Source organism: Eurypyga helias, unplaced genomic scaffold, assembly GCF_000690775.1.
Source record: "Eurypyga helias isolate BGI_N326 unplaced genomic scaffold, ASM69077v1 scaffold39459, whole genome shotgun sequence".
Taxonomy (NCBI): Eukaryota; Metazoa; Chordata; class Aves; order Eurypygiformes; family Eurypygidae; genus Eurypyga; species Eurypyga helias.
In genome coordinates, this window is record NW_010272132.1 from 1 (window position 1) to 23503 (window position 23503).

Here is a 23503-nt window from a genome sequence, read left to right on the forward strand (position 1 = left end):
GCCTCGGCGGCACAGGGCCGGGCCGGGCGCTGACCCACCTGCGGCCTTGGCGGCACAGGGCCGGGCCGTGTTCTTGCTGCAACAGAGCTTTAGCCTAGCCCACCGTGCTGGTTTTCCCGAAGGAGTTTGGGGTTCGGTTCGTAAAGGGGACTTGGAACTAGTAAGTAGCAAAAGCCCTGGGAAAAAAACCTGTTGCAGGAGCAAAGCACCTGGGCGAAGGTGAGCAAGTGGTTTAAGTAGGAGAAAAGCATCCACTGGCACCCTTTAGGCATGCTGCAAAAGAGAAGAACTTGGGATGAAATGGGAATTGGACTTGAGTGATCTCAGCTGCAGCTAAGTAAAGGGCCTCCATCTGTTAATAACTGCTTGTGCTGTCCTGCAGGCAGAAAGGCTGGAGGTAGTGTTCCCTGTACACAGAAAAAATTCTATCCGTCCCTGCAGTGGGGACAGGATTGGACACAGCAGTAGCCAAGTTTAGGAAGAGTGAATGTCTTCTACAGGCTTCCACCACCATAACAGAGGGTGCTGTGTGCCACCTCTGAGATGGAATTCCTGGTAATCATTTCAAGGTTTTCACAGGTATAAAATGAAAAAAAAAAACCCACATCTTTAAAGCAAGTTCCTCATAGGAATACTAACTGCTGCAGTGAAATTGAATTTTAAGCTTTGAAACCTAGGACAGTCTCAGCACTGGTTAACCCTGAAATAATCATATTCCATAACCACCAGCCTATTTTAAAAAGAAAAAACCCATATAGCACACCATTATTTCAGCAGCTGCCTTTCTAATGAAGTTAACGAGCCATCAGCAGAGGGCAGTACTTAAGCACTACCAACAAATAAATTCTAACCCTAGTATTTGTTTGACATGGGATAAATTTATTTAATAAAACAAAGCAAGCAGATTGTAGTTACCCACAGTTTATGGAGTGCAATATGACAATCTTGTGTAATAAGTCTACGTGTTTACACATTAGTGCATCTAGTCCTTAGACTTTAGTTATTGCACATAGAAATCAAATCATATAAAAAGACCTGCGTATGAGACATGCAGACTTCATGAAAGGCAAATAATGCCTACAGAATCAGAGCAAACCCCAGAATATACACAGCCTGGAATGGTCAAGGAGGAGTTCAGGTAACAAATATAACCTAATATTTTAATTAAAGGTAACCAAAATAGGTGTTCAAATATAGACTTGATTTTAAATATATTAAATGCTAGTTTTCTGTTTCAGGCAAGGTGCTGTTTAAAAAACCTTCAATATAATAGCTTCATTTAGAGATGGAAAATCATCAAGTTACACATGGAAATTCTGATTTACATCAAATGTGACAACACAACATACAAAAAAGTTCTTAAAAAATTACTTCTAAAAAAAAGCAAACCATGTTATAGAAGGAGAGCCAAAACTCACCTTCTTTGTAAACTAAAACATTTTCTGACATCCATGAACAGTTGGCAACACTGAGTATCAGAAAAATACTATGTGTTAAGCAGTGGATATGTAGTGTTCAAATATTGAATTTACTGCATACATTTAGTCTTGAATCATTATACCAGATAGAAATAAAAGGCAGTTCCCCTTCCCCCCCTTGGTTTTGGCCATTAATTAGCAGAAACAGTCTTTAATTACATCGCAAACAGCTTGAGTAACTGCAGTGCTTGAATTCCTATTCCACAAAGTCCAGAAAAATCAGTGCATGGGGATCAGAATCTTTCAGTCACAGCTGTTTTCCCAAACATCAAGCAATATGATGCCTGGGGTTGGACAGCTGAAAGGGGAGATTCTGTCCCATGCTTTGCATGTAAACACAGTGCAATGGGAAAAGACTCACAGCAACAAACTCCTGTAAGAAAAGGCTGGGTGTGTTTCCTTGTAGCAAGAGGCTCTATACAAGTAGGCTAAGTACTCCTGGTCATGTGCAGTGTTAGACATTTTATGTGTGTGCTCATGTCATAAACATTCAGAATTAGGCATGAACCAAGGTGATTGTACCTCACTGTAAGGCGGTGCTCGCTATGGTTTGGTCTCATGGCTTCACCAACTTCGCTCTCCTCTTACACAAATCTGACTGTCCCACCTTCACTGATAGTTGTGTGTGGTTTATGGCTACTTGGTTCCCAAAAAAAGCACAAAGTTCGGTATGAAAAAAAAGCAATACGTATATACCACACCGAGTCACAATATTACCTATACATCCAATTTACATTCTTTTATCCTGAAAGCATTTCATATTTCAATTGCTTGACACAAGCTATTGACTGCAGAAGTGAAAGAACATAAAACAGTTCATTCTACACCTCCAACTGCCTGAGAAAGAAAAATATTCTTCCAGTTTTACAAATTCACTCCTTATTTAGGATTTTTCCCATTTGGCACGCAGTTCCCTTGCTGCCAAATGACCTCTCAGTGCTTTAATGCACATTAACTGCATGAAAACTTAGGCCGAACAAAAGGTGTGTCAACAAGCTGCTTGATCTAGTACAGTTAGGTTCCTCCTCCCTCCCCCAGAGAACAGGTCATCTTAGCCTCCGAGTTAAAATCCTGATGGCAGCCAGTACAAAGATAAATCAACTGCTTAATGGAACGAAACTTCACGTAGCTGAAGTACACAGGAACAATAACCAGGCAAGTGAGCGTGAAGGTATGGTTATAGGCGGTCCTTGGGGAGGGGGGGAGTGGCACAAGTTAAGGATGAGAACTACAGCACAGTTTATAAAACCATGAGAATAACTTTGATAATACTGTAAACTGCAAGAGTCTTCACATGTCATGGTTGATCAGGGGCCTCCGTGACAGCATCCTGAGGAGGGCACGTGGAGGAGCGGGGATCCATGGCTGAGTGCATTAAAGGAATATAAACGTCATCCATGTTTGGCATGACAAAGATTTTCTGTGAAAAAGATGCAATTAAATCAAGTTACATTTCATATACCACTTGAAAATTTAGTTTTGTAATATGTTTAGTTAAAAGATGCATCACGTTTTCAGATAAAAGGTTCTTGAGCTCAGTTTATTGGAGTCAGTGGCCGTAGTGAGGCCTACGGCAGCCACCCATTGAGTTGGGTTGCAGCTGTAGATGAAGCTCAGGAGATCTCTGCGCTTTCCATTACACTGGAACAGTGCTACAGGAGACGTACCCACTTTGCTTAACGCGGCTGCTTCCTCAGCCCCTACCCGTGTACTTCCAAACTGCTTTTAATGAAGTAAATGGGTTTGATTTCTGCTTGATTGTACAGGCTGGGGTCTGGAATGCATCTGGTTGGGTTGCAGCTGTAGATGAAGCTCAGGAGATCTCTGCGCTTTCCATTACACTGGAACAGTGCTACAGGAGACGTACCCACTTTGCTTAACGCGGCTGCTTCCTCAGCCCCTACCCGTGTACTTCCAAACTGCTTTTAATGAAGTAAATGGGTTTGATTTCTGCTTGATTGTACAGGCTGGGGTCTGGAATGCATCTGGTCAACAACCTGTTTTCCTGTCCTACAAGTTTTTGTAAATTTGGAGGGCTTTCCCTATTTTGCACTACGGTCAACATGATTTTTAAAAAACATTTCATTTTGAAGGAGGTAGTAACAGGACACCTGACTGCCTCATGAATTTCAGACACCAGTTTGGCCCTTCATCACTTAAGAACACCTAGGATCACGTTTTTATTTAAGAACTACAAATTCTGACACGGTACCTAATTCAAAGAAATGGCATTTTCAGTTCTAAAATCATTCTGACAAGTGTTAAACCAGATTTCCACCCAGGTCTACACATGGATTGAAACCATCACAACAGTCTGTTTCAGCTGAATTCTTAACACCCTTTCCAACGAACAGGAGCAGTGGAGGATACTGACTAGCCTTGAATGAAATAGGGGACATGGAAAAATTAAAACACCTCTAAGAGACCAAACTATCCTTAATGAGATGAAAATGTCAAGGAAACACACCTGAAACTCTTGCTCGAGTTTCCTCTCTATCCAGTCAGTTACATGAACCAGAGTCACTTCTCTCTCACCGAGTTTTGGCCTGGCTTTTAGCTCCAGGTAGGGGGGTCTTCGAAAGCCGTACCTTAGGAGAGCACACAGAACAGGGTTTATTGTCAACACTCCAGTGAAGCGTATGCCTAACGTCTTAACTGCCGGTGTTCTCCTAACAGCAGTTCCTACCTCATTTGCAACCAGTTTGTATTGCCCCTCTCCCAGAACCCATTTCAGCTACACTTTTACCTTTTTTTAGTTGCAATCCCTGAGGTAGCACACACCTGAAACATTGCCTGGTTCTGCACTAAGCTCCTGCCTCTTACCATATTCTGTCAGTAGGTGGAGGTGGAATGTTAATGACCAGTGTTCCTCTGCACTCTTGTACTTCAACTGTTAGCAGCAATGGAGTATTGGAGACCTCTTCAATTTTCTTCTTAATAAACTCAGTCTCTGTTGCTTTCTGAAAGTATTTTGACTTAGTAATTTTGTCCACAATTCTCATGATCTTACTTGTCCGATGTCCTCCAACATAGCTTTAGATAGAGAACAGAAAAAGAGTACATCAAGGTAATTTTCTTAAACCTATTGTTTGCTCAGACATCCATGGATTTCCTGTTAAATCATTAGAGTTTTTGATATAAGAATTCTGGACAGTTACGTATTCACATGTCCAAGCAGGACCTACCAGAGCTGTCCTCTGTCAGCTACAAGTGTCTGGCAGAAATTCTGTCCAGTCTGAACACTCCTCCTTCCCTGATGGCATTGGAAATGCAACATTTTTTTCAAAGTGCAGATATATTCGTGTCATTTATGCCAGCAAGCCGGTATGAGAAGTGACAACCTGTCTATTACTGTTCTAACAAAAATGGCAAGACACAGATGCACCGAGACATATGCACGTATCAGCATAGAAGGTCCATCCATCACGTCCAATTTATTTAACAGCATGTGCTGCACAGAAATGTTTTCATTTCAAGCTTTTCACTGTAGCATTTACAACCAGTATAAAGGTGGTGAAAAAAGAGGAAGGCGATTTTGGCAGTGAGTGGAATGATATTCCTAAAATGCTTAACCATGCCTGCAAGAGGCTAGTTTTCCTGGCAGTAGTGTCAGGCAGCATCCTAGCTTTTAAAACAGATGCTTTGAGGACTGACTGTGGTTTTTCTCACCTACCCCTTTTCAGAAATATACACTCTACGAATAGCATGTTTGCTATTTTTACACACTATATCTAATTGTGGCTCTTGGTGTTATGCAGCAGAGACAGCTTTGCTAAGGATGTAACGTTTTCCTATCCTGAAAAAAAAAAATTTGCTTTTATCCAGCCTTTTACAGAACCTTTTCCTTAGCATGAGACAAGACAAGAAACTCCTCAGCTGATATAAAAGGGGTGAATTAATTTCAACTTTTGGATTTTACACTAGCTGTAACTTTACCCAGATAAGGTAGTTACTCTCTTAATAGATTCTAGAGTGACAGTAATGCAGACTTTTGAAAGGTATAAGGAAATTCCTTGTTCTACCTCTTTGTCCTTACGAGTTCTTTATATGATCTATGTATTTTTTAAAGATAGGAAATGCATCTACTGAAATAATTTTAACAACTCGTCAAAATTTTCACAAGTTTTTAGGAGTAAAACTAAGGAAACTCCCTTGACCATTTTGAATGACATTGAGCCTTTTGGTATATTCACTGTAAAATCGCTGAGATGCGTTCAGACATCAGAAACATGGTGATTGTCTGAGACATTACAGTGTTACTACACATTTCTCATTGCATGGTGTAATCTCACTCAGTTGTAAGAAGCAGAAAAAATCAGAACAGCAGCCAAAACAAGGAATGACGTGTCAAAACTGATGTTAGGAAATGTTGCATTCTTGCACAGCATCAGAGGGCAGTATTGCATAGCCCAGAGACTCAAAGCCCTTGGGGGGGGCAGAGGGGAGGGAGGTCTGTGTGTAAGAAAGAAAGAAAGAAAAAACACTAAACCCTGATCAAGAAAGCTAGGCCCGAATAACATTTGTTCTCTTAAAGAAAAGATGACAGTGGAAAGAAGGGATCAGCAGCATCAGTATGGGTATAATACCATATACCTAGTATTTCAAGTTCACCCACAAAAATCCCGTTCCTGGCTCTGCTACCAGGTAAGACACACTGGGGAAGGTCCCTATAGGTTCTCTGGCTCAAAGACTTGGCGCTCTCTGTAACCTAATAGTGAAGGAATTGGGAGGTGTCAGGTGGAGCACTGTTAGGGGTCACTGCAAAGTGCTAGGTGGTGAAACACTCAGCAGAGCAGCTCCTTCCCATCTGTAGCACATGGCTTCATTGCTGCTGCTCTTTGCTCTAGAAATGGGCGAGTTGTGTTTGCTTAATTGCTCGGATCTACCCACCCCGACACACCCTGTGTCAGTGAGCACTGTTGGGCTGGACCAAGATACTGGTTACACTAAGCCTGGAAACGCGTCGGGGAGAAAAGGATTACCACGCCATGTGGACAGCTCACCCTTCTGCTCCTGGAGTCAACTGCTTCTCTCCTGCCAATTCAGGAGCATCGTCCTCATCTGAAGAGCCAGCGCTGGAGGATTCCTCATCACTGTCTGCAAGACAATACGCCCTTGGCCTGAAACTGAAACAATGCAATTCCCAGGTCAAACATGATATTCTTAAAGAGCTATTCATGACGCAGAGCTCTGGCTGACAATGCCTGTATTTCTATTGGAGCCTGAGATGTTCCCTCCTCTTTTTTTATAAACTCTTACCTAAAAGAACAAACCAGAAACCACTCTGAAGCCAGTCTGTCAGAACTAGCTTCAAAACAAAATTTCCAAACAGGGGAATGGCTATTCTACATATTCAGCTCAAATGTGGAGATTATTTGAAATACATCTGAAAGCATCTCTGTGCTGCTCGTGGCTTCCCATCCAAGCTGAGCAGCATGTAGGCTGGAAAGGGGTTTTTTTTGGTGTTTGTTTTTAAAACCCTGACAAAGACATCCTTTTACACTGAAAGGTGAGAACATGCAATTCTGTCTTGTACTAAAAGCAAACATAGGACTCCAAATTACAGTGACATCATCTACCAAGTGCGTCCCAGAATCCCTTGGAGATGTTAACTGAGGTGCTAGCATATATACCTTATCTTCACAGCCCTTCCATTTTGTTCACGAACACACACATGCAATTTTTGCAGTGTAGAGATGTATCTCCAGCAACAGTAACACGTGCAAAGCACAAGAATCAGATCTTTGTCACCTGCCTCCAGAAGGAAATGCACAACGCTCACGTTGGCAGAGCAAAAGTTGTCTCAAACTAGTGATGGACCTTACTGTAGCTACAGTGTGTGCCATCACTTACCAATTTCGTGTAGAAAAAACACAACTGTATTGACAGAAACCATCTAACATCATCCTGCGAAGTGATATTTCTTAGAAGTTTTGCAGAGATACTTTTGTCCCACAGAAATTTAGGCTATAGTCTCCCGTTAATATCTTAGCTAGAAATACTCCTTTCCTTAGTATATTTGTAGGGAACTTATGAATTTTTAAGCTCCTCTGACACAGTGAGTGATGTTTACAGCACTTAAGGTTTTGGTTTTTTTCTCAAGATTGAGTCCAAGATGGAATAAGGTAAAAGAATGTCATGGGAGAAAAGGTGAAAAAGGTAAAGTAATACGATCAAACAAGTGCTGCTCTTAGGGTACAGGATATCACACAGCAGTAACTCATTCCTGGACTTCAACTATGAAAGAATTCATGTACACAATCACAGAAAAAAAATTTCAAATCTTTTAAACGGATTAGAATTAGGGAAGGATACAGTGAATATACTTCTCTACTGAATGCAAGAGCCTGAAATAGTTACACAACACAAGCTTCAAAAGCCCATGGTTTTAGCCCTAGGGACTATACCCAAGACTGTAATATTCTACAGCTTGTTCAGAATACAGTTTATAGCTGCATTTTTTGCTGCGGGTTTTTTGGGTCTTCTTTTGCGTATGTGTTCTTGGAAATCGATTTGAAGCATTTAATAACCTCACACGGGGCATGGACTGAGGCGACTGCCATTCTGTACACCAAACAGACTGTTAGCTGCTGCATCAAGCCCCAGCATAAAAGGCCGGTTCAAGCACAGCTCACTGTGCACAACACTCCTTCCTTACTGCCTATGTAAGAACCGGAGCAGTAATCCCATGACCTCGTTAAACTGACAAATTTGCTACCCAGGTTATGGAATCCGATCTGTAAACCTCTTCTTGCCCACAGATGCATTTTGTACCTGCAAAAGGAGTGAAGCAGCACAGCAAACTGAACCACCTCCACGAGGACTTGGGGGTGGTGGATGGCTCCTGTCGCTGGCCCAGAGAGCGATGCTGGAGCTGTTTCTGAGTGAGAGGTTCATGGTTTTTGGTCAGCTTCAACCTATGTGTTTTCTACCTGGGTGTGACCTCACTTTCCTGTGCACACCGCACCACCCAGTTCAAAGCATGCCCAGTCCATTTTTGGGGCTCTCAAAGGTATCACCTTCTTACAAGAAGGTGTTTTATTTGCCGAGGTATTGGGGCCCTCCGAAGTGCCTCCGCACGCCTGCGCCGGCTGGCCTACACCACAAGATCCCCTCTCCTTAAACAAAGCAACAATAAATAAGCTGGAGTGAGATTTTAGGGGATCTCTGCATACAATGGACCATTTATATGACACAAACATTGGCAGAAACACACTCTGGAGCTACAGTATTGTTCCTGAGCAGATTGCACAATATTTTATGAATTGCCATTTGTCGCTTTCTTTTTACATGGTACAACATAGCAAAAAGGACTGCTGGGGTAAGAACTGCGGTAACTTTGGGTTAGCTTGCCTGCATTTGCCTCCTCTCCGGCATGGCAGAGCCTGCTACTGTATTAGTTTTATAAAACTGGCAATTAAATTGCTCCTTCCCCCCTTTTTGAGAGCTGCGTTTTCCTGAGAGTGCACGCAAGACAGCATTATCAGACTGCGTAACAGCACACTTCCCTTCTACTTCAAACAGCGACGACAGAATGGACTGCGACACTGAACTGTTTGTCTTGGTTGACACCGACAGTATCCAAGGACAGTTAAAACTCAGTGCTGTGTCCCCCACCCTGCGCTTCCTGCGTGAGTAGATGCTTTTCTTACAGGGGTTTGTGGTTACTGCGTCGCAAGAGGTGGTTGGTTCCAGGCTACTGAGGCACAGACGTGAGCATGAGCAACCAACATGCATCACCTACAGACGGTACGACTGTGGAGGCAAACGCACACCGAAGAGTTTGATTTGTCACAGCAACTGTCAACTGATAATTAAAAAAGCTGGTAAAATTAACTAACACAATGGAAAGCACAGATGAGAATCACACTGTTCTATAGCTCTCAGAGCCTTTAATTTATTTGTTTATAATATCCATTGTATTTAAGGAAAAAAACCATCCAAGCAACCAAAAAACCCTCAAAGCAGAGCACGTTAGACTGCTCTTTACGCGAAGCTGGCGCGGTACCTGGCCCTGAGCAACTGAAACATCGCAGCCATGTGCAGGAAGCAATGCAGTTAATGGTTGTACCTTCACGGAATTGGTTGCTTAGCTACAGACATTTACATTTGCGTGGCTGGAGGCCTAATGCTCAGCTGGAAGCAAGCTGATTTTTAAATATGGAATCAATGCATTCACTAATTATTTCTGAGGCTGTGTTCTTGCACTGGACAGATATAAAAACACACAAAGAAAATCTTGAAGGGACAGGGAAGAAAAACAAAAATTTGTATGGACCTCTCCTTCTCTACGCCCCATTTTATTGGGTGGACAAGAGTAAAAGGTTTTTTTTAAAAAAAAAATCACACCTACCAATTACACTGATGTAAATTCAGAAATAAGTATTTCAAGCAGGAACAATGAGAATCTAGGTCTATTTTAAATCCTCTGAATGTCTCCCGGTGTAGAAGATCATTCAACCACTGTTTTTTTCACACGTACTTTCTTGTCTTGACTGTACTGTAACGTAGTGCTGCTGTATTACTTCAAGATACCTCAGAATAAATGGCCAGAGCTACAACACGACTATACAAAGCACCTAGTATCTTCATTCTGAAAGACCACAACGTTTTATTCGTATCTAAACAAACGGCTGGATTTATAGACTATTTTCTTGATTTGTTGGCAGTGATTGTGCGCTAAATCAGAGACCACCTACTCTTTAGGGACAGCAGATTTCTTAAAAGCAAAGAGAATAAATACATCACAAAAAGCATCAACACGCCACAGCTGACAAGATGGATATTTGACAGATATCACTCACAAGGTTAATACAAATGGACAGACTGATGAAATCCAAACAATCATAAAAATGAGAGGGAAAGCACAAATACAAGTTAGCTAAGCTACAATATGTGTGGCTTATGATTAGTTTATCTGTAAGGCATTTCACTTAGACAGAGCAGTTAAATACAAGTGGAATATGAGGAAAACTGGAGACTGAAGCAGGAGTGTGATTATTCCTATGATGCAATAAAGTTACTGAAAAAACCTTTATGTAGCAATTACAGCCTATTTACCTTCCCCTGCTCTTTACTATTACCTGGTTTACAACTGCAGCTGTCCCATGCTGCAGCAGCCCCTTACGTGAGTCTATCTCCAATATTCAAGTCTTACTGTAAGACTTCAAATCAAGTACAACACAAAACTAAATTTTAGTCACAGAACATTTCAAAATCCTACTAAAAATATGTACTGAAAATTATTGTAGAGAAGCATTTTATTACAACACTTATCAAAGGTGTAATCAAACATTAAAGTTGCATAGAAAGGCCAAGTTCTACACTCACATGCAACCCCCCAACTACTTTCAATCTATTGCAGAGCCAGAGCTGCATATACACAAGCAAAATTTCACTTTCTCACTATGCAAGCTCCTACTTGATTCTACCACTGTAACACCTTACCCTTCTTTGCCGATTTCTCCAACTTTAAGTGCTTCACCAAGTGGCTCTTTACCAAGTTTGGTCAAGTTCATCTTGGTCTCTAGGGTCATTAGAAAAGATCCATTGTAGGACATTTCCAAATCAATCCAAAGTCCTAAAATTAACAACGACAAAAAGATGTCAGTTTAAGAACAGTCACAGTCACTTTATTTCATGTCAAGCTGAAACTCGTTTAAAGAAGTCTATGCATTACACTTTTTCCAAAAAAGAAAAACTACTTCTCTGTCAACCAATTCTGTCTTTAATTCCCAAATAATTAAGAAGCTTATCAAAGCAGGTCCTGGGCACGCTCAAGAAGTGGGCCCATGGGAACCTCATGAGGTTCAGCAAAGCCAAATGCAGGGTCCTGCACCAGGGTCAGGGCAACCCCCGGTATCAATACACGCTGGGGGATGAAGGCATTGAGAGCAGACCTGAGGGGAAGGACTTGGGGGTACTGGCGGATGAAGAGATGGACACTAGCCAACAATGTGCACATGCAGCCCGGAAAGCCAGCTGTATCCTGGGATGCATCCAAAGCAGCGTGGCCAGCAGGTCGAGGGAGGTGATTCTGCCCCTGTACTCTGCTCTGGTGAGACCCCACCTGAGTGCTGCGGCCAGCCCTGCGGCCCCCGCCATCAGAAAGACATGGACCTGTTGGAGTGGGTCCAGAGGAGGCCATGAAGATGCTCTGAGGGCTGAGCACCTCTGCTATGGGGACAGACTGGGAGAGTTGGGGGTGTTCAGCCTGGAAAAGAGAAGGCTCTGGGGAGACCTTAGAGCCCCTTCTAGTACTTAAAGGGGCTACAAGGAAGACAGGGACAGACTTTTTAGCAGGGTCTGTTGCAACAGGACAAGGGGTAATGGTTTTAAACTAAAAGGGGACAGATTCAGTCTAGATATAAAGAAGAAATTTTCTTACAATGAGGGTAGAGAGGCACTGGCACTGGCACAGGCTGGGGCGCGTCAAGGTCGGGTTGGATGGGGCTCTGAGCAACCTGATCCAGCTGAAGGTGTCCCTGCTCACGGCAGGGGGTTTGCACTACATGACTTTTAAAGGTCCTTCCAACCCAGACTATTCTATGATGCAGCTTATGGAACAAAAGTTGTATGTTCAGATACGACTCAAAGCCACACTGAAAGACAGATCAGTGAATACAGCTAATGATCTAAAAAAAGGAGTGAGATTTACACACACCTAAACTGCTTAAGAGATACAAATCAAGATAAAGAAATACAATCAGGGATTAATTTCAAAAGTGTTTACAGTACTGCTCCAAGCAAAACAGTAATGGGGATGCTCCTCTACACTACTTACACTGCCCAAATGAAGCAAAACTTGAAATCCCAGAGCACATTACTTGTCACGCCTCACAACCTGCAGTCTCTTTTGCCTTCAACAATGGTGCACTGAAGAACCTTGAATAGGTTCACTTAGTAACTCAGCTACAGGCATTCTTGTAAGGACTCACAGCAAACAGGGTCATTACTTAGCACTGCTCTGGACGTCCAGTATTAAATTAAATCCTGCTGTCTGGGCAGACTATTCACTTACTGCTATCACCAAAAGAATTGTCTTGGGAATAACTGCAAGATTAGGTCCTGCCTCTTAAGTGACACCTTGCAGTCCCATTGATTTAAAAAAAAAAAAATAAAAAAAATCTGTAGGGTATTTGTGATCCAGAGATTAGAAATCGGATGCCAGTAAACACAGATTATGCATCTTCCTTTCCCAGACACTGCAGCTGCACACAATATGCCCTGCCAGTATCTGGTACATCAACTACTAATGCATTAACCTTTTATTTACTTATTTGGAAGGAATTAATGGTACCTAGTCTCTGGGTTTGAGATTACTCGTTGGAAGGCAGGTTGCTTCTTTACTAACCCAAATTATTCTTTTCCATCATACAAGTTTTTCTAATGCTGTTCTAAAACAAAACACAAACTCAAAACACAAGCTTTTATAGATTTTTCCTCTTTACAATAATGAAGTAGCAGTAAGATTGTCAGAAACAAGAAAACAGCCTAACAGACCTTTTGGATAACTAATGAGTCAGCATGCTTCAAACACCAGTGTTGTTTTTAACCATAGATCAAATTAAGCAAAGGATGCCATTCCTGAGAGAGAAAATTCCTTCTGGCCAGATGATGTTCATATGCATTTTCCATAGGGAAAATGTGAGGGGAGGGAGAGAGGGTGAAGAATTGGGCAGATAGTACAATTTATTCAGATTTATCTGTTTCCTATACTTGACAGAAGTATAATAATCACTACAGCACATGCTGTCACTCACTATTAACAGAACTAGGACACTATTAACAGAAACAAGATTTTTTTCCCTAACATTCCCTAACACTTTCCCATAACATTTCCCTGACAGAGCAGCCATATAATAAGAAAATATTTTCCTCATAATCAAACACTGGTAAAAAGCACGGATGAAACTGTGCACGTCACAATTAGTAACTGCATTTTAAAGCCTCACAAATGGCTACCTCAAATGGCTGATTGTCTCAAACACTTGAACAAAATTCTTAAAAGTGTTTCTTCTGGATACAGGCCTGAAGTTTTAGGATTTTTTTTTTTCCATATGTGGTTTATTCACAGGTCAACTTACCAACAAATACATTTATCCTTATGACAACAAGCATTTCCAGTTATCATCCCCTTATTTATGTCCTTTTAAGTACAGATGCAAACCAAGTTATTCCAGTAGTTATTCACTTCAAGCCCTTAAACTCAGATGCTAAGCGTTCGTGACATTCGACAGTATGAAAGAAGTCACAAGGATTATAAATTCTACCATAAATGCTTGCTTGTCACAGTTTAACACAAGAACGGAAGGAGTTAATTGTTCTCACTGTTGTTGTTGGCAGTTAATTGAAGCAAAGTCTCCTAAATCCCATCTCATGACTTAAGCTATGGTCTTTGGTTACAACTAAAGTTACGAAAACAGAGAAAGAAATTGAAAAAAATGTTTAAATCTAGGCAAAGGCAAACTCTCTGACAAGAACCCCAAAGCCTAAGTTCATTTAAAAAGAAACCACAAAGCCACCTGGCAAGCACCACACATGTAAAGATTTTAAAATGTTTTCACTTTGTTTTTTGTAACTCAAAATAGAATTTCTGCCAATGGTGAAGCCAATTTGCTACTGGGAACACTAGTGGCTACCCTAAATACTGCGGAGAACCTGCTGTCCCGTGCAGGAAGCACATGACCAGAAGCACCAGTATGTTTTAGTTCCCTGAATACTGACTGCAGATGAGCTTACTCCATCTATTCCATTTTTATTTCTCTTAAAAGACAGTTATAGTTGCTCACGACAACAAACCAATTTGCTCTTTTCAAACATGCTTTGTTTGTAAAGCTCAGTGGAAAACATACTTTCAAGAAGTTGAGAACAAAGTGTCCAGTGCTTTATAGATAAGGCTTTTCCCCAAAGAGTTGCCAGTCTCAAGTGAGATAAGGGCAAACAATAGCATTTGGACCCAACAGGTAGCATTAGTGAATGTTATGTATGTCCAAGAGAATTTTAATAATTCCCCAAAGTCTGTTTTGTTCACACTTTTACGTGGGAAAGGTTACAGCTTACCAACCTTCCCATGCTCCTAGTTATTGAGTTCAGTGACACATCTTTAATATTAGTGATAAAGTTTACTTATTTCCTCCTAAATTTCATGCATCTGATATGCTTGCAAAGGTCTGATCCATCTAGAAATTATTTTGATATCTTCATCTAAGAGTTGAAAGAGTCATTTAAAACAAAAATAAGCTGTTTGCCATGCAATCCACAGCTGCACCAACAGGTCCTCCAAGGAAATATTTCCCTTTAGACCAATCAGAAACTTCCCCACCTTGAGTTAAATAATTCTCTTTCACCTCTCCAGCCCAGTGTAACAATACGGTGACTAAAAGCGTGAACGGAGTGCAAGGAGACAAGTTAAGGAACCCTTCATCAACTCAGAAACCATGTAAAATGAAAATCTGCTCTGATTATCTCTCTTAGAAGAAAGATAGCATATACCTCTCCTCAGCATGCAGAACAAATACTTTGGGAGCTAAGAAACATTAACCAAAGTTTGTCTTTTTGTGAAACTATGTGACAAAAAGTATCTTCAAATATACTCCTGTGACCACATGCAAACCAGAAAGAACCGAAAATAAAACCCATTTCTGATTCATAAAGCAGCAGTATGAAAGTTATTCAGCTTTAAAAGAATAATCCGTATGTAATATTAAGGACGTAAAATGATGCTGTAATTTTACGTTTCTTTTCAAAGCAACACTGTATTCTTGTTTTCTGCGTTATCACAACTGTATTTTCCGAATCACTGTTTTCAGAATAGGGCAACTTCTCTTGAACAAGAGAGCCAAATCTGCTTTCTGTTGTGGTACAGAACCAGATCTGTCTTGAGATGTGCACTGCTCTCTGTAGTCCATGACAGAGCATCAGAGACAGGCCTGCATCTCTGCTGCAGGCAAATTTTAGTTCAGTTCAGTAATTATTTCCAATGGAAAGACACCATCATATTTCCACATCTATAGAACGATGTTTATACCAAGCCTGATGCTACTACTGTTAGAGACAGACACAAGCTCTTACTAGGCGTACCTTCCTCTGATTAAAACACCCTCAAGAACAACAGGTGAAAATGCTGTTCTCCACCAGTACAAAGGCACGAACCTGGCAAAACCCGAAGAGGAAGCATGAATTTTACCTCTGTGATCAACAGAAGGCTTGAAGGCTTGCAGGATTTTCGGCACTGCTATCCCCATGTCGAGTTCAGTTAGAGTTAGCTCATTCATGAAGTATGGCAGCTAAAAAAAAGAGAATTTAAAAATCAAATCCATGTTACAGAACTAAGCATCATTGTTTCCCGAGAGAAGAAAGGTCATTAAACTTAAGGAATGGATGGAGCTGAAAAGCCACCAGTGAAAGAACACAAAATTACACAATTTTTTTTTTCCAATTCTAGGATTGCACAGTTGTCAGTTTCAAAGTAGTACTTTAGGGAGAGATTCAGCACCTGAACTTGGAATGTTTTTAAAACTATGCTGAAGTTCAGATTCTGAACTTAAACCTCCAGCATGTTTTTCAGTCAAAGCATTTAAAAAGTTCAAGTATGAAGTGTAAATCCTGTTTTACTGTGAATAAAAATCAAAGACTTGTTTGGATTTTTAAATTCAGTCACATATTTTATAGTTGCAGTTATATCAGCACGTCGGCTATTTTTATCTTTGGCAAATTCTTTCATGACACATGAGCTTTGAAATGTGTATCATAATTTTAATATAATAGAGGCACAGAATCACAATGATTTGGGTATCTATTTACTGTAAGTATTTCTAATTGATAGAAATTCTACCTCCTGTGAACAGACAGTTCTTTAATCTTTCAAAAACACATCCATCCTCCATGCCCAGTCTTTCCACTTAAACCATTTCCAATGAGATGTTTGGGTACCCTGCTGTCACAATTGTGGAAACAGCCAGGCCAGAATTAGGTTACTGCCTATTTCCCAAAGTACAAGCAACACTGTCTCGCAGCTGGTGCTGGCAGCTAAATTTCAGAGCTTTTGTCAGCAAGGCAACATCTTCTTTTGCCTTTAGGAACAGGGAAACTCCTCCCCAAACATCAGGAGCTAAACAGCCCTGTGATTAACTGCTGCTGTTCAGAGGTTCCAGGATGCAAAGGGAAGACCCAGAAGTCATTCAAAAGCATCACTTCTCCCTCCACCCTTTGAGCGTATGTGGCTGATGCACAATTATATCCCATCACCCCACAGACAGCTCTTTCCCAGACTGGTACTCCCACTGACCCCTCCTGCAAGCAGTGTGTGTCTGAAGTTAACAGGAGCACATCACCATTGTGGTTCCCTCATCTCCTCCATCTTAAAGGCAATCTACTATTTCCCAAAGCACGTTTCATAACTTATAAGCAGTTCTATTTATCCCTGAAGTAAATACAGTAATACTTCTACATTTTACAGAAATACTCCACCGACACGAATAGTTAATCCAGCTGTTGTTCACTGGAAACCAAAGCAGCAGAGTTAACGTGCTGAGATCCTACTGTGAAATGGATAGCAGGGCTGAGCGCTGCATCACATTTCTTTACTTGTATTTTACGTACGAGTGTGAAATAAATGTTTCTTCTGCTGTTTTAAAACCCAAAGACTACGTGTATGTTTTCTTCCATAAGGATTGTGCAGTGCAAGCCTCCAGATTAGTTACCTTAATTTTGCTAAGTTTCATTTGGATCTTCTTTGACACTAGATCAGACCAATACTTTTCTCCTAAAAAATCCCAAAATATTCTTCCAAGCAAAGCATTCACCCAGGCCTCCTGTTCTTCCTCTTCAGCTCCCACATGGGCATCCGGCAACTGAAAACACAGAGCAGGTCATTCAGCTCTATCAATTCCACAAAGTAAGGTCAGAAAAGGCCTCATTTACACTGGGCAGTTCAGTGTTGTAGCCCGAGTTAACTAAGAACACGAAATGCTCAGCACAGAGAGCAGCTTCACAAACACATCAGCTGGCCTGACACGAGCTTGCCTGTCATCATCCTGACGCGCAGCAAAGTGAACGAGACCACACAGACATGGATTCACCGCTGGCAATGAAATGAGAAAGTTGTATGTAATTTAACCACTGGCAGGAAAAGCAGATAAGCCGAGAGTGGGCAGACTTAGAGTGCGTGTAGTAGAGACGCTCTCCCCATCATGACCTAGTACTGCTACTCTACTCTTGTTTTATCAAAAAATAGGAAAGCAAGGCCCAATCTTACATCCTTAAATCCAGTTCAGAAACATCACAAAAACACGATAAACAAACGCAGTGCAGGGAAACACGTTCCTCCTTCCAGTGCTTGTATACAGGATTCAGGAAACAATATTGTTCCTTCTGCTGTGCTAAAGGTTTTGTTTACAGTCCAAGAGGATTATGTCTTGGTTTACTTGACCAATATCTCAAAACACCTGGGAGATACTACTGTTTGGACATTGCATCAGTGACTACAAACACAAAATCAAAGGCAGCTGAAATAATTTTGAGTGTGTACATACTCCCACATATTTCGTTAAAACCAGGAAGTTTCCACGAAGGAGAGACAATGGATTTAACGTCCCTCAACCGCCTGCAACGAAAGGAGAATTCACTACAGGCAGAAATCCCGAAGCCAGCAGAAAAGCAGTGCTTTCTAAGAGGACTCAGGTAGCTGCTACAGCTCTGAATGTCATTTCTTGGCAACGCCTGCTGCCAATGGCTGCAGCCTCACGCAGGCAGCATTGCTGGGTTAGCAGCTTCTGCTGTGACGCAAGTTCCCTGCCAGCAGCGCCGATCTATTTATAGAATGATTTCTGACACGTGCCAAATTCAGCAGCAAATTCACCACTGCTTCAGGGGTTGTCATAGAATCATAGAATCACTAGGTTGGAAAAGCCCTTAGAGATCATCCAGTCCAACCGTATCTGTCCACCACTAAACCATATCCTTCAGCACCTCATCCACTCGTCTCTTAAACACATCCAGGGATGGTGACTCCACCACCTCCCTGGGCAGCCTGTTCCAGTGCGTGATAACCCTTTCCGTGAAGAACTTCTTCCTTACATCCAATCTAAACCTCCCCTGGCGCAGCTTGAGTCCATTCCCCCTCGTCCGATCATCTGTCATTAGGGAGAAGAGACCAACACCCACTTCTCCACAACCTCCTTTCAGGGAGTTGTAGGCAGTGATCAGGTCTCCTCTCAGCCTCCTCTTCTCAAGGCTAAACAAGCCCAGTTCCCTCAGTCGCTCCTCATAAGACATATTCTCCAGACCCTTCACCAGTTTTGTGGCCCTAAATTGTCGGGAGCTAGAACATCTTTTTTCCTGGGGGAACACAAGATGTGTTTATCCACATGCCATACCTCCTACTCCTTTGTGGACACTGTATGAAGGTGGTAACAAAGATGCATGACATGCATTACATCTTTTAAATGAAGGGTGATCATACTTAAAGAATCCAGTTTTTAAGTGTTGTACTTTATACTAAGGTTCTGTTTATTAAGTGATTCAAATGCAGTCCAAGAGGCCAAAGAATTAGATGGAGCTACAGACCTGGTTCACTGTTGCGCTGTTATGTACTACACAACACTAACATCAGCCACTTCGTATTGTTTTAGAAGACATTTAGAAAATGAAAGCGTAAGATCCATCCATCCATGCCTTGTGTCTTTTTGAGCAAGACTGTCCAAATCCAGCTACAGTCCATACAAGAGCCAATTCCATTTCTGCCCCCCGGTCAACCCAAGCAGCAGGCATACTGCAGTAAAAACTGTCGCCCACCACCTCTGGTGCAACTTTTGGGGGAAAAGTCTTACCTTTTTCACAGCTGTAGGACTACTATCTGCACTGAGGACTGGACTACCTGAAGGGCTTTTCTTTTCATGTGGAACACACTTTGCCATATAAATATTGTAGTCCAGAAGCATTTTCTGCCGCACATTGCCAGCCAGATCCTTGTGCTTTGGCTGGGATGCAATTTCGTCTGCACTTCCCTTGCTGCCGCTCCGGCTGTGTGTGAGAACTCCAGACTGACTATCAGTTCTACTGTGTGTTGGCAAGATCCCTAAAGTAAAAGGAATAATACCTGTTTAACAGAAAAGGAACCTGACAGTCAAATAGCAGAACGTGCGATCTAACACTTAAACGAACAAAATTAGCTTGCAAATATAATTTATTCTGAAAAAAGACCAGAGTAGTGCTTTCTCCCTTGAAAGGGTAAAAGTAAATTCCACTACTGTGTGCTTAGGTGGTCCTAAACCCAAATTAGTCAACATTTGGTATGATTCAGCACTCAGCAGGATGTGGGGCTGGAAAACTCAGCTGATCAATAGCATATTTAAATATGGACACTCACATATGTATAACTCATGGCAGAATTCCCATCAGCCCTGCTGGGGAATGTCTAAAATAAAAGTCAGGTGCTTAAAATATACCTATAACTGAACTTTTTTATTCCAATTACAGGCCGTTACAATTAAAAGGACTGTCAAAAGCATGTAACTATTAGAATTTTAATTAGCTATTAATTTTGCATTTGCATTTCAAGAAGTTGTGCCAGAAATAACGATGTTAACCGATTTTTAAAAAGCTTCTCAGAGAATATATAAAGACAGAGAAAGTGATTCAGATTTATAATTATATCAGAGGACGATTTAAAATCAGTATTTCAAAAATTTGATCAATAATGTAGACTAACATGTTTGTTGGTTCAGATAATATATATTAGCACAGGACTTTTTATTAAAACTCAAAAATGTATTTGCTTGTGACATTAACCCATGAGAAAGCTCTTTAGTCTTTACAGGAGGCTGGAGTGGAAGGAAGGAAGGAGGAGGAAAACTGGGTAGTAAGAGGACTGAGTCTAATACTGCAAATATTGACACCAGTTCCAACAGCATGGAGAAGGAAAAGGGATTGAACAATTCATCCTAACAAAAATTATAGGACTTGTTACAGTCACTGAAAAACAGTGCATTCACATAAACCAGTCTAAAAATAGTAAGAATAGTTGAGGGCATATAGCCAAGTACACAGCCAAGAGAGGAAAAGGCAGGGTGGGAAGGTGGGAATGAGAGGCCAAGATAAGGAGCAGAAGAGTGACTTCAGTATTAGTTGTCTGCAAAAATCACTATGGCTCCACCGTTGCTATAACTACTACTTTATGGGAAAACGTAACTTTGGTTTGTTTCTTTAAATAAATGTTTTCACTAGAATACAGAATTTTAATACCTGGCTTGCTCCCACATAAACTGGATGGCTTCTTTGCTTCAGACTTCAGTCTGGATGCGAGAAGGAACCTTCTGAACCATTCCTCCTTCTCCCTACCTGTCCTTCCAAAGAGATAAAGCACTTGATCCTTTTGGCTAGTGTACTTTGCTCCATCCTGAGGTTTCTTGGATTCTTCATTGTTCAAGTCCACTTTTTCAGCAGACAGCTTTTCCTCTGTATTCTCTTTATCAGTCTGGGCCTTAGCCATAAAGTCATCCTGTCTAGCAAGTTCAATGCAAATAGGGTACTTCTTATTCCAAATCCGTTTTCGTGCCAGACTCTTAGGAACCAGGGAAATCTAAAGGATAAATGAGAGGGATAAATTAACTTATTTATCGTTTGTACCTTCTACGTTTCTATAGTCACATAAAGAACATAGGAACACGAGACATACAGATCCTACACTGATCTGCTGGGTCTAACCAACTCAACTTTTAGGTGGTTGATGCCCAGTCCACTGCTGTCATGAGGTTTTTGGGGAGCCGTAGCCTTGGAATTAAAACAAGGACCACTCAAGTAGTTTAGACTTCTTTAACCATGTGGAAGAACTCAGTTTTCATTTAAAAGATCTTATTCTTATAGTTATGCGGAAAAAATAGAAAAAACCAAGAACTTTATTTCTGTGGCCATGGGGTAGGTAATCAGAATCTAAAATGACTGTTTAAAAAAAAAAAAAATCAACTTTTCAGGCCCACCCCATGAAATTCAGTGTTTGAAGTTAGCGATAGTCACATCAAGTATGTAAGAATCAAGGAATAAGAGATTTTATTCCTTTATTTATAAACTACTCTAAATTCAGTATATTCAGAGACAACTGAGAGAGTGCAAGTGATAAGAGTAATGAGTTAAAGATTCCAATCCAGAGGCTGAACTTAGCGTGTTCTCCAAAAACTATGGATAAACACCTTGGAAAACAGCCATACTTGGCTTACTTTATTCAGGGCACCCAGCATTTTGCAACCAACTGGGGTTTGGGGAAGGGGGAAGTACTGGAAATTTTTCTAAGCTACCATAGAGAGCAATTGCCAGCCAAGTGCTCCTGCAGCACGTGATAGCTTTGCTTGTCTTCATTATGGGAAAACAACAGGCAGGAATCTACATTTTTGCTTCATCTTTGTTACCATCTTCCTTTAATGGAAAGCAGAGGTGACAGCAAGCTCCTTGCCCATACTGATTCCGGGAAACAGAGGGAGGTTTTCCTCACTGTTGCCTTGGTCCCTCCCTCCCTCCCTCTACCTCTCACAGTCAACTGAAGTACAGTTTCCTCCTACATCTGTTCTGCCAAGGCCCTCTATTAATGCAGCACATTAAAAAAATCCATTCTTTTAATAATGGGGTATTGATGTATTACTTAATACAATGCCAATGGAATCAACTTCACATGGCAACTCTTCACAGATCTGAGGGAGGCAAATGGCACGTAGTAAAACTGTCCCAGTATTATTCTTGGTGCACTCTTCCAACACCAAAAAATTCCAATCTCCTTCCCTAGAGAGTGGGAAGGACAGTAAGTCGAGTCTTCTCCAGCCACCTCTCGCTCTCCTCTTTTACCCCTTCACATGAAATGCAAATGTTGTCTGAACTGCCTTGGGATAGAGACAACCACCAAAGATTATGCATTTTGGTGTACACTTCAGAACAGCCACGCAGTCATCTAATGCATGGAGTTAGAGAATTGTTCCTCATACGTTATCTTCTGCTTTGAACTGACAGGAAAATCATACTTTACAGTGTAAAGATATAATTTTTTCTGAATCCTACTCAATCTTCCTCCCCAGCACAATCTTTTGCAAGCTAATCACAACAACAGTTTTGTTTACATAATGACAGCACGTGAAACTAGAGGAGGGGAAAAAAAATAGATTTTCAAAACAAGTTTCAAAGTATTCTTTGTTAAATTCAGACAGAAATGAGGTACACTCACCTTGCTCTCAGTAAGTTCATAAATTTTCTGGCTGACATACGTGACTTCAGGCTTTGGCTCATTGTACACAGCCCTTCTAGAAATATTTTTATTGGGTTTTGAAAGCCGTAAGGTGCTTCCTTCAAGTCGCACATAGACAGAGTGAGTCAACGTAGCGTGGTATGTTTCTGGATCATAATTATAAATTTCATTCATCCATCCCTAGAGAAGATGACACTTGTTAACAGGCTTTTAAGCTGCTGGAAAACCAAACACAGCATGCACATCAAAGTTCTAAATAAACAAAACATCCAAGGTTTTGCCAAAGTTATGTCACTTACTGTACAAAGACAACAAAGCAGTAAATGCCCTAGATGAGGTAGCACCAAACTGACCGAGCACGAGACAAGGACTGTATCCCAAGCACCCAGTTTGTTTTTCTGAGTAAGTAATTTTGTCTACGTAGTACAGTGCTCTTCCATCTCCTCTTCAGGAACAGATCGGCAGGCGCGGGCTCGCTGGGAAGAGCCAGAAGGCAGGCAGTAAGGGCATGCTGCTGAGCAGCCCACCAACAGTCAAGGCAGAGCAAACAGTCTGTCTGCTTACAGACAGCACTGACATTTTAATCACCAACAATTAAGGACTGAGTGGAAGACCACAATGGAGTTTGTTTTAACACACCATCACCGTTTAACACCATTTAACGTCTTGTGTAACAGGAGTCATATGTATGGGGATTAGATCTCATTTGTTCCTGTGCAGTGAAAGAACACAAAATAAACCAGCCCTGCTGTAACAAGCCTGTAAATGCTGACTCTAACCATGGGGGTGATGTTAC

At 41.3% G+C, this 23503-nt stretch overlaps 1 protein-coding gene across 2 annotated transcripts in view; it reads right to left on the minus strand.

Annotated features, from left to right (window-relative positions):
• Positions 1 to 2126: 2126 nt before the first annotated feature.
• Positions 2127 to 23503, minus strand: part of TEX2 (testis expressed 2) — a 29570-nt gene continuing 8193 nt past the window's right edge. Inside the window, exons 2-11 of one of the 2 annotated variants that reach the window (XM_010159043.1) lie at positions 22687 to 22887; positions 20724 to 21060; positions 19310 to 19557; positions 17183 to 17332; positions 15667 to 15766; positions 10926 to 11058; positions 6482 to 6604; positions 4302 to 4511; positions 3946 to 4066; positions 2127 to 2898 (exon numbers count right to left, since the gene is read on the minus strand). In XM_010159043.1, the coding sequence (XP_010157345.1) occupies positions 2776 to 2898; positions 3946 to 4066; positions 4302 to 4511; positions 6482 to 6604; positions 10926 to 11058; positions 15667 to 15766; positions 17183 to 17332; positions 19310 to 19557; positions 20724 to 21060; positions 22687 to 22887 (1746 nt within the window). In that variant the 3' untranslated portion in view covers positions 2127 to 2775. Of the gene's footprint in view, positions 2899 to 3945; positions 4067 to 4301; positions 4512 to 6481; positions 6605 to 10925; positions 11059 to 15666; positions 15767 to 17182; positions 17333 to 19309; positions 19579 to 20723; positions 21061 to 22686; positions 22888 to 23503 lie in introns of both variants that reach the window. The other variant, XM_010159042.1, reaches the window with a different exon arrangement.